This window comes from Balaenoptera musculus, chromosome 14 (genome assembly GCF_009873245.2).
Source record: "Balaenoptera musculus isolate JJ_BM4_2016_0621 chromosome 14, mBalMus1.pri.v3, whole genome shotgun sequence".
In the NCBI taxonomy this organism is placed as follows: Eukaryota; Metazoa; Chordata; class Mammalia; order Artiodactyla; family Balaenopteridae; genus Balaenoptera; species Balaenoptera musculus.
The window spans coordinates 69,281,024-69,296,846 of NC_045798.1; the positions used below are offsets into that span (position 1 = coordinate 69,281,024).

Here is a 15,823-nt window from a genome sequence, read left to right on the forward strand (position 1 = left end):
AGGTTTAAATGTTTTCAAACATTAAATGTTTATGAGAAATCTGATGCTATTCTTATTCCTGATAATGTTTTATGTACCCTTTTTCTTCTTCTTTTTTTTTTTTTTTTCTTCATTCTGGAAGCTTTTGGATCTTCCCTCCCCCATGAGGCTCTAGTGTTTCACATAATATGCTTTAATGTGGTTCTTTTCATTTATTATGTTAGATATTCCATAATCCCTTTCAGAATGGGCTCTCAAGTCTTCCAGTTCTGCAAAGTTTTTATTGGGGAGGAGGATTTTTTTGTTTTTTGTTTTGGTTTGTTTTGTTTTTTCTAATTTACTCCCTTTTATTTTTCCTGTTCCTTCATTCTCTCATCTTACTATTTGGGTGTCAGAAATTATGGACTAAACCTCTGATTTCTTATCTTTTCTCTCCAATTTCCTTTGATTATCTTTTTTCCCCAGTGAATTTTAGAAGGTGTCTATTAATTTATCTTCTAATCTATCTATTGAATATTTAATTTGTGCAACCAAATTATAAATGTCATAAGCTTTTTAAAAATCTTTTCTTTTTCTTGTATTTTATCCTATTTATGGATGCAGTATCTTCTCTTTGATTATTAGGGTATTAATGACAGTTCTTTGGATCCTTTTTCCTTACACTAATGCTGTTTCCTTCAAGTGCCGTTATGCTCTTATGTGTTTTTCTCTCTGTATGTTATGCCAAAGGCTTTGTTTTCAATGTCTGATAGTCTTAAATTACCAGTTTACATAAAAATGCAGTACTAAAAAGGTGATTATGAAGTGCAAACTCTAGTGCATGAGTGGGGGTTATAAAGTGGGATCCTCACTGTTGGGGGATTGATCAAGAACCTATCTGTTCTTTTCTCTTATTCTTTTAAATTTTGTCTAGAGAACAATTATCTGATATTCTGGCTGGGAAGTGTACACCTGGTTGCCATTGCTCTGGGTATCAGATGAAGGAAGAAGACTTGAGTGTCTTATGTCATTGACTTAACAACCCTTGCCCTCATCTCTATTCTCTCCTGTGCCTGGTGTCCCTGAATCTGTGGCTTCTGTTTCAATATCCCTGGAGAATGAAGCTTCCAGCTACTCCAAGATCAGGGAGTGTTAAGAGACTGGTTTTGCAGAATGTGGTAGGACTTTCAATCCATCTTCTGTCTCAGAAACATAACTGTCCTGCTTTGTAAGGTATTTAGGAAGTAACAATTTCTAGTCTTCCCTGAATTTGGTCATGCCAATCACCTTGTTTTCATTAGTATCTCTTAAGGAGGTATTTAGGTTTCATCTCTCTCCTTTGGCTCAGTCACACTTTTCCTCATTTGCACCTTCAAAAAATTTGTTAACCTCTCTCATCCACTAGAGTCCTATTGTCTATTCCTTATGGGTTTATACCATTTCGAATATTTTACTGTCATTTTAGTGGCATTTATGAAGGAGAGATGATAATGCATGCAATCAACCAAATGAATTGTGTAAATTTGTCAAAATCAGACATACAGTTGTAAGAATGGATTTAATTTGGTTCTAAGGGGTAATCCCTAACACTTCTTGCATCTCTGCCTTATTTGCACTTATGTTTGTGTCATTTCTTTGACCCTATCCTGTTGTCCTTCCTTTCTCCAATCTTTTAATTTACATCTATTATTTTACAGAGTATCAAAGTAAGCTGGCTGCCTCCTCCACCAGGAACACAAAATGGATTTATTACCGGCTATAAAATTCGACACAGAAAGACGACCCGCAGGGGTGAGATGGAAACACTGGAGCCAAACAACCTCTGGTACCTGTTCACAGGTCAGTGTTCACATGGTGTGGTCTTGGAAGGTTTTGATGAATTAAATGCCTCAGCAATAAAATATTTTTTGCTGGTAAGAAACTTACCATTTTTTCCCTGGTAAATGGCATGTACTGGTCTGAACGAGAATAGCCTTTATATTTTTAACTTGATATTCCCTGTAATGCTTTCACTACATATTTTGCTTCTGGATCATCATCTTAATAAACGTATCATTGAATTTTTATCCATATTAGTTTCTTAGTATTACTGGTTCAACAACTTCTGTTGTCAAATAATTTTTAACTGTTTAATAAATTTTAAAAGTCGTATAATCAAATGGTTCCAAGTTTAAGTCATTTTGAGCCCCGTTCCCTCAAACTCCAGGAGTGAGAATGAGGTTGGAAAATGGAGAGGGGGTAGTTTGGGGAATAAAGAGAACAATTACTCTACTTTCCATAAATAAAAAAGTAAATTCACTTACGTAGCAATGTTGGTGGAACTCATAGTGGGTCAAAATTCTCTCTGAAAACTGGACCTAGTTTCCACGTAGTACTTAGATATTTTTTTTTTTATTTTATAAGATTAATAATCATATATTTCCTTTAACTATTGGAACCATTAATACATGTCAGTCCAGTTCCTGGAAAACAGAGACTGAGTCAGGCTTTCAAGTTAATGCATTTGGGGTGCAAGCCCAGGAAAGCAAGAGTGAGGGAACAAGGAAAATGAGCCAGGGAGGAAAATGAATCAAATAATGATGACATATTATTGAGCTCGCCCCAAGTTTAGAACAAACCCAGAGCTTGCTTGGCCTTGGTAGGGTATCACTAGAGAAGCTAATTGAACTACTGTGGCCCACAGAGGATGGCTGGATAGGAAGCATGAGCAGTTTCTCTCTTGTCTATCATTGGTCAAAGTAAGCCCACCAACAGGTTGTTAACCGTTTTGTACCTCCTGCCAGCCCCCTGGGAAGCCAGCACTTCTGGTAAATGCACAAACATGGAATTCTCTCCTTGTCCTCAGCACTTTATGTGGTGATGGCTTGGTCTAGGGTAGCAGCAGCACTTGGGGCTGTATAGTACCAAAGAGAGCATGAACTAAGGGTTTGGAAAGCAAAGCATATAGCAGTGGCTCATGGCAAAAATTGGTGGGTCAAGTTGAGCGTATGTGTCATGGCACATAAACTGGGTGCATGACAACATGCAAATTAAAAATCATAACTTACAGAAAATGGATAAAGTAAACTATCATCACAGATGAGAATAAAGGAAAGTAACTCCTTATTTATTCCTTTCTCTATATGAGGTACTCAGTAAATTTCCATCTGAAATCATAAAACACACACACAATTTAAGCTACTTGCTCAGCCTACAATATGAGACTTGATAGAAACCTGGTTTTTCCCTTTAGGTTTTGCCTCTTATGCCTATAAAATGTTAATGTGATTGTGAGAGTGCTTCCAAAATAGATTACCAAAAATCACATTACTTGTTTTATATCTGGACAAAATCTCCTAGGAAGACATTGTTGAATCTAAGCGGAAGTATACCATTCCATTTAAAAAGCTTAAGGAAAGCCAAGATCCTGTCTTTTTCCTGGATAAAATGATGGGAAGAAGGTAAAAATAATTGAAGTGAGGCATATTTGCTCACTGGAATATTTGGTACAACATGTACATAGTTTACTTTAAAATAAATCACCAAAACTGAAAAATCTTGCTTTAAAAATTTTAGTATAATTCCTAAGAGTTAATATTTGAATAGAAGAAGAGGCTCTAAGAATAATTTAATCCAAACCTTGTATTTTAATAGATATTGGCATTTGAAGCCCTGAAACTTTTTTTAATCATTGCTTTTCCTTCTCAAATGAAAAATATTAAAAATATAAAATAAACTTCTTTTTTATAAAATAATTAATTAAAATATGAGCATTCCAAAAGAAAAACTAAGGACTGGATATTCAATTTACAGAACTATAATTAGCCAACAAGCATAATAAAATGTTCAATCTCATTAGCAGAGAAATGCAAATTAAAACAAAAGTGAGTTAGCATTTTCCTTTGATTAAAGTAATAAAGATAAAAATGAATGATGATACACTGTTTTGGAAAGTGTACAAAAGAAACTCATATACTACTTGTGGGACAGAAAGTTTCTAGAATCTTTCTGGAAAGCAATGTGGAGATTTGTGTTATATACAGATGTATGTGTGTGTATGTGTGTGTCTTCATAAATGTATGATTCAAGTTTCCAACTTCTAGGAGTTTGTTCCAATTCGGCAGACATATTTTTTTTGCAAAGTTTTAAACTAAAAACATGTTCATTGCACCATTACTTTAATAGCAAATAACAAGGAAAAAAAAGACCCTAAGTATCTAACTATAGGCAGTTAACTAGAAAATTCAGACACGATCATATCAAGGGATACTGTATATCTATTGAGAATACTGTAATGTAAACATATTAAATTACATGTTAAATATTTAAAGCATGTTAAGTGAATAACTCAGTTTTAAATCAGTATTAAGCATGAGTCCATATTTATAAACCAAAAAATTCATAAGAAAATATTTAGAATAATATGTTCTAAATATCAAAATATTAATAGTGATTATTGCTTACTTTTGTAACAATGAAATATGCATTTTAACTGCATATGTACAGTGAAAAACAAATAAAATGTCAAGACTCTGATGTTATATTGTAACTTTTGATTACCAAAATTGAAGATTTCCTACCACTGACTTTAACTGTATGCCCATTGAACAGCTAAGAAGGGACTGGTCAAGAAAATAAATGAAGAATGACCTTACTGATATGAATTGTTTACTATATATGGGTTTTTTGCCAAATGGAATTTAACACATTCAGCTTAATATAATCACGCCAAAATTTTGACTCCCTAAATATACAAATTTTAGGATTTTCTTTCGACGAAAAGCAAAATTGTTTAAAAAGATAACTATATACAGCAGCAAGTTTTAGCCTCTTTACTATCAAAGATGCTATATTAGTCCTAGGGGGGTCATAACAAATTACCACAAATGTGGTGACTTAAAAGAACAGATTTTTTTTTTTTTTTCAGTTCAGGAGAAACCAGAAGTCTGAAATTAAGGTGTCTGTAGGATTGTTTTCTTCTGGAGACTCTGAGAGAAAATGTCCCATATTTGTCTTCTAATATCTGATGGTTGCTGGCAGTCCTTGACATTCCTCAGCTTATAGATGCATCTCTCAGATCTCTGCCTCCATCTCTGTATCACTTCCTCTGTGTGTCTCTACATCTGTCTTCTTCTTATAAAGACACCATTCGTTGGGCATAGACTCTATAGTAATCCAGGATGATTCCATCTCAAGGTCCTAAGCTAATTATATCTGTTAAGACCATATTTCCAGGAAAGGCTATATTTGGATGTTCCAAGTATACAGTATTCTACTCACTAGACACCTTTCATTACTTTTCCTCTCAAGGACAATCATTTTGAATTATACCCTCCAATGAAACTTTAGTTATCCAAAAATAAACAATTCAGCCCTATATCTTTATTCCTCTAAAATATATGGGGCAATTAACACTACTAATCAGCATAGGATAACCCATCTTCACTCTGGTTTAATATCATTCCAGTCAAAAGCAAAGAAATAGGATGAATTAATTAGCTTGTTATTGAAATGATGCACAAATGCCCCTTCCCATCTTTATAGATTTGTAGGACTCTGGACTCCAAACTTGAAACCTTTATTCAGAATGTTCCTTCTTCATTTCAATTGTTATAAAATGAATTTGAGAATGCAAACATAATCAGAGCAGTTATGTTTGTAACTGTACTTGATATATATTGCAAATAAGTCACACAGCCTTCATTTTTAATTTGAAATAAAGAATTACAAAGGCCCAGAGGATAGCCTCATCCTCTTAATACATTAAAAACAAGTTTTACAAAGCCTCTGCCTTCCTCTCCCCAGTTCTGTGTCCTGGCTTTAGTAATGCACATTGCATTCCTAGATGTAGTGGGAATGTCTTTCATGCTACAAAGCATCGAGGAATCAGGAAGTACTACACACTGGTTGATTGGCTGTGGTTTTGACTTGTCCGCAGGGTATATTTAGTCACTTACCCACTTTGTAGTAAGCAGAAGTAATTGATTTTCTAAATGAATCTTCAGCACTTTAAAATGTACAGGATTTGCCCCCATGTTTTCAATACCTGTAAAGTACATGGATATGTTGATTTGGCTGTTAGAAAATTGAAAATGCCAGAATGCTTCCTTTGGATGGTATAAATATTCAGGTGTAGAGACTCAAATATTGTTTTTTACAGTCTTCTATTTGTTTGGCAGTTGTTTTTTGTTGTGTGTGTTTTTTTACTAGGATAATGAGACATCTGCAATAACAAAGTAATTCAGAGTTATAACAAGGATTTTAAATCACTGCTATCAATTTTATTGTGGGAACCCAAATCAACTAAATTTTAAAGTGCTGTTTTTAATTTTTGAGTGCTCTTCAGAGAAGGTTGTTTGGAACTGAATTTAAGAGTTTTCTCATGCTTCATGGCCAATATAAAAATAAATATAGTGGTAAATGTGCATTGGTGTTTTATGGACTAAAAAATTGAAATAATGGCACAGCAATTTTATAACAAGGTTAGCATTAGGGGAATAAAGGGAAATTATATTGTTTGAATAATATATCATCTGTTGACCATAAGTTTTAAGAAACTAGAAAAGAACTGAAGAATTACAGAGTTTGAAGGGACTTATTATTGGGGATAGAAACAGGCAGAAGACAATCTGCTTTTAACAGTAGAATTTTTTTACAGCTAAGAAAAGCATTGCTACCTATACCATACTTCTTTTAGAATAAAGTTGTACTTAGAAGCAGCTAGGCACACACACACACGCACACACACACAGGCACACATTGAGATTGAACTATACGTCCCTGACAAACAGAACATGAAACACACAATTCATCTCATCCAAAGCCCTTGTTTTATAGAAGAGGTAACTGAAGTCTGAAGAATGACATTTCTAAGATGTACCATTAGTTAACGGTATAGATTCCAACTAGATCACAGATGTTCTTATTCCTAGTTATGTGCTCCTTGTACTATACAATGTTGTCATCTTTAGCTCACTTTATTTTGAGTGACTCTGGCCGTTGTATCAATCTGTAAAAGAGCATTGATATAAACAATTTTAACATTTATAACAATAATAACAGCAATAGCAACTTTGACAACAGCTCCTATGCTGGAAACAGTATGGAGGTTCCTCAAAAAGTTAAAAATAGAACTGCCAATGAACCACCAATACCACTTCTGGGTACATATCCAAAAGAATTGAAATCAAGATCTCAAAGAGATAGCTGCACTCCCACATTCATTGCAACATTATTCACAATAGCCAAGGTAGAGAAACAACCCAAATTTCCATCAACAGACAAATGGATGAAGAAACTGTGGTATATACATACAACGGAATATTATTCAGCTTTAAAAGAGAAAACAAAATCCTGCCATTTGCAGCAACATAGGTGGACTGGGAGATATTATGCTAAGTGAAATGTCAGTCCCAGAAGGACAGATACATGATTCCGCATATATGAGGTATCTAAAATAGTCAAACTTTTGGAAACCGAGAATAGAATGGTGGTTGCCAGGGGAGAGGGGGAGGGAGAAATGGGGAGTTGTTCAACGGGTATAAAATGACAGTTATACAAGATGAATAAGTTCTAGAGATCTGCTGTACAACAAGTACCTATAATTAACAGTACTGTATCGTGCACCTAAAAACTTGTTTAGAAGTCATCTCATGCCAAGAATTCTTACCATTAAAAAATAATAATAAAAGCAAGAGGACAAAAGAGTCTTTTGAAGGTGACAGATAGGTTTATTACCTTGATTGTGGTGATGGTATCATAATGTATACATATGTCCAAACTCACTAAAATATATACATTAAATATGTGCAATTTTTGGTATATTAAGTATACCTTGATATAGCTGAAAAAAATCCATGATAAGAAAATAAAACTTTATCTATTTTAAAATTTAATCTTTATAATAATTTTTTATTCATATACACATTTTATTGTTGAGAAATCTTAGGCAAAGAAAGAGGGCTAGTAAGTTTTTCAAGGTCATGCAGCTAATAAGTGGTGCAGCAAAAACTTAAGTCTAATTCTGCCTGAATTGAAAACCTATACTCTTAACTCTTAAACTATAGGTAATATGATGTTGACCATAAGCAATGACTATGTGGTTGTGTGAGTACATAAAGGGATAGTGAAATAATGCAGGGATGGAAAGAGATATCTATTGAATAATAAAAATTGAGGATTAACTTTGCAACTAGAGGAACTGCGTAACTTTAGAAGAGATCAAGTCAAAACTTTCCTACCAATTTATTTTTGAAATACTGTTTAATATTTCCATTAGCCCAACTCAGGAAACACATCTCAGATAACAGCTCTGAGAAATACATACACAAAACAGCTTTTGATTACACGCTGATTTCCTTCTATCCCATCTCCAATGAATGAATGAATGAATGCATCCATCCATCCATCCATCCATCAATGGAGTGTTTCAAGTGAGAAAATAATCTGCAAATGTTAGTTATCTTTATGTCTATTAAGTGCCTAATTTTATAAATTATTTCTGAAAGCAGTTTCTCATTTGATTCTCAAAAGAATACTCTAAGGTAGAAATGCAGGTACTATTACCTAATAACTGTATATGAGAAACTGAGATTAAAAGAGCTCTCAGAACATCTAAAACTTGTCTGGCCAACTACCCCTCACAGCAAAAAAGCAGGAATATTTGAAACCTAGAATTCAGGGTAATGTACTGAATGACTCTGAAAAGCCAAAATTTCTGGTTTTGCTTATCACTGCATCCTTCACTTATCGAGACTAGAAGAGGGTCACAGGTTTAATTCTGTTGCTAAAGGTCTGGTACAGAAGGCACTGAATTTAGAATCAGAAGCCTTGGGTAAAGATATCTTGAAAGTGGAATTTAATTTTTTTTTTAATCCCACTGTGTAAAACTCAGATTTATCTGTAGGTAATACTATAGTAAAGCAGATTCAATGCAATCTAAAGAAGAACTTTTATTAACAAGCAAAACTGTTGGAGTGGATTCCATCCCTTGGTGAATTTCTTATTCCAAAAGTATCCCTGCTTTATTTACAGGACCACTTAGTTGGATGTACAGCATTAGATGGGCCATTTGACTAGACATTATGATCTCTTTTAATATTGGGATGTTATATCTTTATGTTATAAAGTATATATCTTTAAATGTTTTCTTATACTCAATCTAGAATTTCGGGGTGTTATTAGTGAGATTCCACAGCAACATTCTAGAATAAAATACAGAAATTTTAAAATTTAGGCTAAAATATAGTATTTCAAGAAAAGTTAACAGGATTTTCAGGTTGACCTAGGTACTACTCTATATAGAGTATTAAAGCTTCACTACTGATATCATAGAGAGAAAGATATGCAAAGCTACCCTACTGTATATGGTTAGAAGGGATATTCTGATAAGTAGCTTGGGGGGTGCCAGGTGAGGCCTCATAGGGGAAACATGTAATGGATGGTCTTTTAACTGCCTTCTAATTGTTACTTCAAGTTATTATTCAAGCTATTGGTAGGCTTTTGTTTTACTCAAAACTGAATTAATGATACTGACAGAGCCTAAACTCAAAATATGTAAATTGAAATTTGGCAAAATTATAAGAAGAAATTTGCATATCTACTTTATAGTGAGATATTTTAATTAACTTATGTTAAAAATTGATAGATTCTGCATGAGAAACATGACTCGATTTAAAGTCAAATGAATGGGACAGAATATAGGGCATTCAGAAAGATTTCCATTTATAGTCAAAATATTGCATGTAAGAGAATGGTATGTCAGTCAAGGTTTGACCAGAGAAACAGAATCAGTGGAGATATATACTAAGAGATTTATTGCAAGCAGTTGACTTAATTGACTATGATGGCTGGCTGGGCAATTCCAAAATCCACAGGGCAGGCCATCAGGAAAGATAGCTGGAACTCCCGAGCTGAGGCTGCGGTCTGCAGGTGAAATTTCTTCTTCAGGGAAGCCTCAGTCCCTTCACCTGACTGAATCCGGCCCACCCAGATTATCTAGGGTAATATCCCTTATGTAAAAGCAACTGAATATGGACTTTAGTCGTATCTACAAAATACCTTCCCAGCAACACTGAGTGTTTGACTGAATAACTGGGGACTTTACCTTAGCTAAGTTGACACATAAAACTGACCATCACAGAAAGTATTTCAAATCAGTCACTGGAGGTGGTACTGACATAATTGTCCATCCATTTCAAAGAAAAATGAAGTTAAATTTCCCCTTACTGTAAAAGAGTATATTCTTTTTTTTCACACACACACACTGTATTTTATTTTTACAAGAGATAAATAGACTGACACCAAGCATTGTACATGGATGACCACAACAAAAGCAACAATGATTGCAATTACCAAAAAGAGTATATTCTTGATGGACTTAAACTATTTGAGGTGAGACCACTATGAAAGTCATGAGCTGCAATGATTGCAATAATTAGGTAAACATTTCTTCCTAGAGTTCTCTCCCTGTGAGATTTTGTTTTTTGTTATTTTTTAAAGATTTAATTTTATTTATTTTTGGCTGTGTTGGGTCTTCATTGCTGCATGTGGGCTTTCTCTAACTGCGGCGAGCAGGGCTGCTCTTCATCGCGTTGTACAGGCTTCTTCTTGAGGTGGCTTCTCTTGTTGCAGAGGATGGGCTCTAGATGCACAGGCTTCAGTAGTTGTGGCACATGGGCTCAGTAGTTGTCGCTCGTGGGCTCTAGAGCGCAGACTCAGTAGTTGTAGCACACAGGCTTAGCTGCTCCGTGGCATGTGGGATCTTCCCGGACCAGGGATCAAACCTGTGTCCGCTGTATTGGCAGGTGGATTCTTAACCACTGCGCCACCAGGGAAGTCCCTCCCTGTGAGTTTTTAATTTCCCGGAAGAGCCTCTGTAATCCCTCTGCCTCAGGAAACAACAACAGCACCTGTGAAGGGTGAAAAATGTTAACAAGTATCAGATCAATGCCATGTTAACTAAGGGACAAGTCAAAGTGAGCACAAGCCTACTTAAGACACCACAAAGGCTTTATGTTCAAAAGTATCCGTTCACCACCTTGCTGATGGTGTTGGATATTGTATTGTAGTCTAATATTTCCTTTGTGCTAAGACTTGCTTTAGTGGATCTTTCAACAGTTGTTCTGTGTTTGTGCCTTCCCTGTGTCAGGCATTGTAGTGGCTCTATGGATATACAATTAAAACACTGATGATAACAAGACAACAGCACCAAAACTATTCTCAGTCCATGCCTTCCAGTCTATTTTATAAAATTAGAAGCCTCTTAAGAGGACAGCATTTTGTGTGGGTGTGTTTATCAAACTGTCTTCTCTAACAGTGCTAGTGTTTCGCCAAAAGCCTACTTTCGGTTTTAAGGTTCATTGGATTCCCTGGCAAAATAACCACTCGTCTCACACAAATAAACAGCTTCAATCAGATCTTTAATAGAAGGTGATTTAACTTAATTTCAATATACAATCATTAGAAGCAATTATATCAATTTCAATATACAATTATTGGAAGGAAAGGAATAAGAATATTAGCAAAGTATATAATAGAGCATACATCACTGAATTGGGCCAAGCAGCAGCAGCTGGGAAGTCCTGAGTAACAGCAATCTGGAGCCCCAACTGGGGAAGGGTCCCAGGCAGTGCGGTCACCCCATGGGTGAGACTTCAAGTTGCAGTTCTGGGGGTTCCCGCTTATAATCCCAGGCTGCAAACTCATATCATCAGTATGCATGCAAAAATGCAGCTCTGGATTCACTTTAACAATGCTGTTGTTTTCACCATGGGGTGTCACAGGATTTTTCAGACCCCAGGGGACTGGCTGGGTCCCCAGGGCTCAAGAAATTCCAAGACCCACTCCCTCTCTTACCGTAAACGCCGTTTAATTTGCTAGCAGCAAGTGTTAGGTGAGCAACCAGGCGCACAGTCCAGGTAGGGTCACAGGTTGGTCAGAGGCCAACTTCTGCCTCTGAAGCCTGAACAAGACAATTTTACTAGCTTCCCCAACAACTAGTTATTGAAGACAACTGCCCTTTGACATTAACAAGTCCATTCTAACCATCATGTAAAACACCATCTCCTATTAATAGTAAGTTAGAATTCTTCTCAGTACCAAGATTTACTCATCTTCCTATGCAAAAATATACAAGTACATAACTTTGTACTTGATAGAAGCATCATTTCTCTAATAGTTTTATTTATGACTTTTCCTTGGCTCCAAATGTCCATGGCATTTCAAATTAATGGAAAAAACAGAGGTGGTATTTTATTTTTTATCAGTGTTGTTCAACTCACTGAGGTTTAAGAACTTGTCAGTTTAAACTGAGTCCTCAGTGTCTCAAAAAAGTCATATGGTCTTTTGACAAGCATCATGTGTTTTACAATAATTTGTCATGTTAATGAGCAACATTGAGATTCAGTTAAAAGGAAAATTGTTTACATTAAAAATTTACACATATCACACTCATGATACACAGGGCCTCTCTTGTCTACCTATACTCTCTGTGTACTGGAAAATCAGCTCTAAGGTCATCACTGTGTCCTATAATGTATGTCCAAATTATCATAGAGATAGACTTTCTTCATGCTCTAGTATGGAAGCTAATGCAAAACAAAGTATGTCTTGTGATGTTTTCGAGAGAAAAGACCTAGTTTTTCTGCTGAAGTACAGTGGCTTTGGAGTTTTCTTTCTTGGCCCAAAGGGAACATAATCACTGACCTTGAATGAATGATGGAGCATAAATTTTTAGATTGACTCTTCTTGATTTATAGGCAGGCCTCTTCTGAACTGTGAGGAAAAATGATCCTTGCTATTTTTGATTATCTCTTCATTGTTCATATTTTATATTCTGCCTCTGCCCTGAGGCTATTTTCAGGGTTACATTTTTGTAAACTGGAAAAAATATATGGGGATATATGAAAAATAATTTGATTTCTTGCTGTAATCTTCCAACCCTTTTGGCTAAAATAATAATTACCACAACAATCACAATGTAAAGCATGTCTACTATTGTTAACATTTTGCTAAAACTTAAAACCCACCAGAAATACTTGTTTTCAGTAAGTTTTTTCTTTTTTTTTTCTTCTGGGGAAAATTCTTTCACAGGACTGGAGAAAGGAAGTCAGTACAGTTTTCAAGTGTCAGCCATGACAGTCAATGGCACTGGACCACCTTCCAACTGGTACACAGCAGAGACTCCGGAGAACGATCTAGATGGTAAGACCTTTCCGCAATCACTGTCACTCTGATTTCTGTCTTCTTCATTACTTCAGCTTCAAAGGATACCTTAAAAAAATTGATAAACTTCAACATTGGGGATATTTATTCTTCTTACATTTTTAGATGCAAAACAAAACCAAAACAAAGCAAAAATGCTGAATGAATACAGAGTCTTCAGCAATGCCATATAAATATAAATCAATTATAGTCTTCATAACAAATTACTTTTTTTCAAAATAATTTGAAATGATCTTTTTTCTATTTATTTTACTTTGAATAATTGACCTTAACCATTTTCTTCACAGGAATGGCTGCAATTTCTGATAATAATCATAAAACATAATTACTTTACATAGCTTCTCTGGCTCTTTTATGGTGCTTCTGCAAAACAGCGATATGTATTTTTGACATGCTTATGATATGGTCATTAATATGTGACACTTATTTTTTTGTATAAAGGACAATCTGCCTTATTTACTTAATTGATAGTTGTCTGAAATACTTGTGGGTGAGATATTGAGATTCATATAAAAGTCACATGTCACTACATTAAATATAACAAAATCTTCAAAATTATCAGTTGAGAAATAAAAAGCATCATGGCTAAATACAAAAATACAATTCAAGAGAAAGGGTTAATGGAAGCAACCAAAAAAAGTGAATAATAAAAATAAACAGAAATATAAATAATATAAATAACAAAGCAAAAATATACCCTAGAGAATTAGAGTTACAAATGAGCAAAGTAGAAATTAATAAAAATGAAAGATACTTGAAAAAAAGGTAAGTTATGATCAGTAAACTTAAAGCTAGGTGATTCAAACTGCAGCCAAGAAAAAAGTAGCTGAAAGAATAAAAACATGTGTATTGAAAATGTGATGATTCAAGATGGCTGCCTATATAACTGGCAATGGAATTCACTTACTTCTTCACTGATAGACCTGAAAATATTCAAGTTACTGGAAGGTGAAAATTCTGTATCTCTTTCTTTTCCTCTCCTTTTCCTCTCTCCCTCTCTTCTCTCCATCACCACTCCTCAAATCTGTCCTCCCTTTCTCTTCCTTAAACTCCTTCTTTTAATTTTCTTCCTCCTTGATCTTTCCCTTCTTCCCTTTCTAAAGAACTCACTACCATACATGATTTTAATATAGTCACAGATTTGGGTTTACAACATGATAATGGTGGCAGTAAAACAATCAACATACACTGTTTCCACAGTAATGATCATCACTGCCATGTGATAGCACATTAATTCAAAGAAAATTTATAGAAAATTTGCTAAACATCAGGCATTGTGCTTAGCTCTAAGGATATAATAATAAATAGGAAGGACATGATTTTTTTTGCCTTGTGGAGCTTAGAAAGACAAACATTCTAAGTGAAGTCATAGGAAATTACCATTGTTATAATACAAACCTGAATATTGGCCATATCCTATGGTTCAACATAGGCTGGATGGCTAAATAGAAAGATAGGAAGATAGATAGATAGGCAGACAGACAGACGTAGAGAAGATTTACATCTAAATGAAACCTGAAGGATGAACAAGAATTAGCTATGCAAAAACATACATTAGAAATTGAGGAGGAGAAGTAGAGGGCAAGGTAAATGCATGTTTGAAGTCAAGATAGATCATGGTGCTGCTAGGGACCCGAAATAAAGACCATCAAGGCTGAAACACAGAGATGGCATGCAGTTACTTTTGCAAGACAGGCATGTTCTAAATCTGGCAAGACCAAATTAAGGAGTTTGAACTTTGTCCTAAGAATCTCATTAAAGCCATAACCTGCTTTATCCTAAGCAAGTCATGAAATATTTTTTTAAAATACTGACAATTATGTTTGCATTTTGAAGAGACTAGTCTGGCTAAAGCAAAAAAAATGTTTTAGAAGTAGGCAGACATGGGCCAACTCAGTTAGGACAACCCTAAAGTAAACGCTAAAGTAAAGTAACTTGGGGCTTAGAAGATGTTATTTAACTTGTCTTAGATAAGGTAAATCGAGAAGTGGAGCTACACAAATTCACACTTTGCAAAACATACACCCTTCATTAATAGGTTAGGGAACTTGAATTCATGTAGTCTTTATTCAACATGTAATTTTTCTTGAAAAATTTTATATACCAGGCATTATTTTAGGTACCAGGGGCAAAGCAATAAACAAAGTCCCTACTCTCAAAGAGTATAAATTTTATTGAGGTAGAGATAAATAGTGATAAATTATCTGAAGAAAATAAAGTGTGGCAGAAGGACTAACAAATGATTAGGCAGTACTCTTTTATATAGGGGGTTGAGAAGATTTCTCAGATTAGGCAAAATATAAGCACAGACTTTGAGAAAGTGAGGGAGACAGCCATGCAAATACGTCAGACAAGAGCCCTTGGTTCAGAAGGAATAGGAAGAAGAGACATCCAGAGATTAAAGCCCAGTTGGTGGTTGAAGTATGACAAGGAGGCCAGGATAACTGGGCCTAAAGTCATGAGGACATGATCTGTCTTATTTAAACAATAAAAGGATGGTTAGGATATGCTGTAGGAATACTTCATTTTTGTATTTTACTTGAGAAATAACTTTTAAAGCTTATATACTTGTGTTTTATACTCTCATCTATCCATGTGGAGTGTATATTGTTATCCTTACTTTTAAAGAACAGTAACTTAAGCTAAGAAAATTAAACCAACT

The 15,823-nt window shown here is 34.9% G+C and overlaps 1 protein-coding gene across 1 annotated transcript in view; it reads left to right on the forward strand.

Moving 5' to 3' along the window:
* The window catches only part of DCC (DCC netrin 1 receptor), a 1,185,086-nt gene that overhangs the window by 950,412 nt on the left and 218,851 nt on the right, over window positions 1–15,823 (forward strand). The window contains 2 exon segments of the mRNA XM_036823865.1: window positions 1,656–1,797; window positions 13,030–13,140. Of these exon segments, the coding sequence (XP_036679760.1) occupies window positions 1,656–1,797; window positions 13,030–13,140 (253 nt within the window).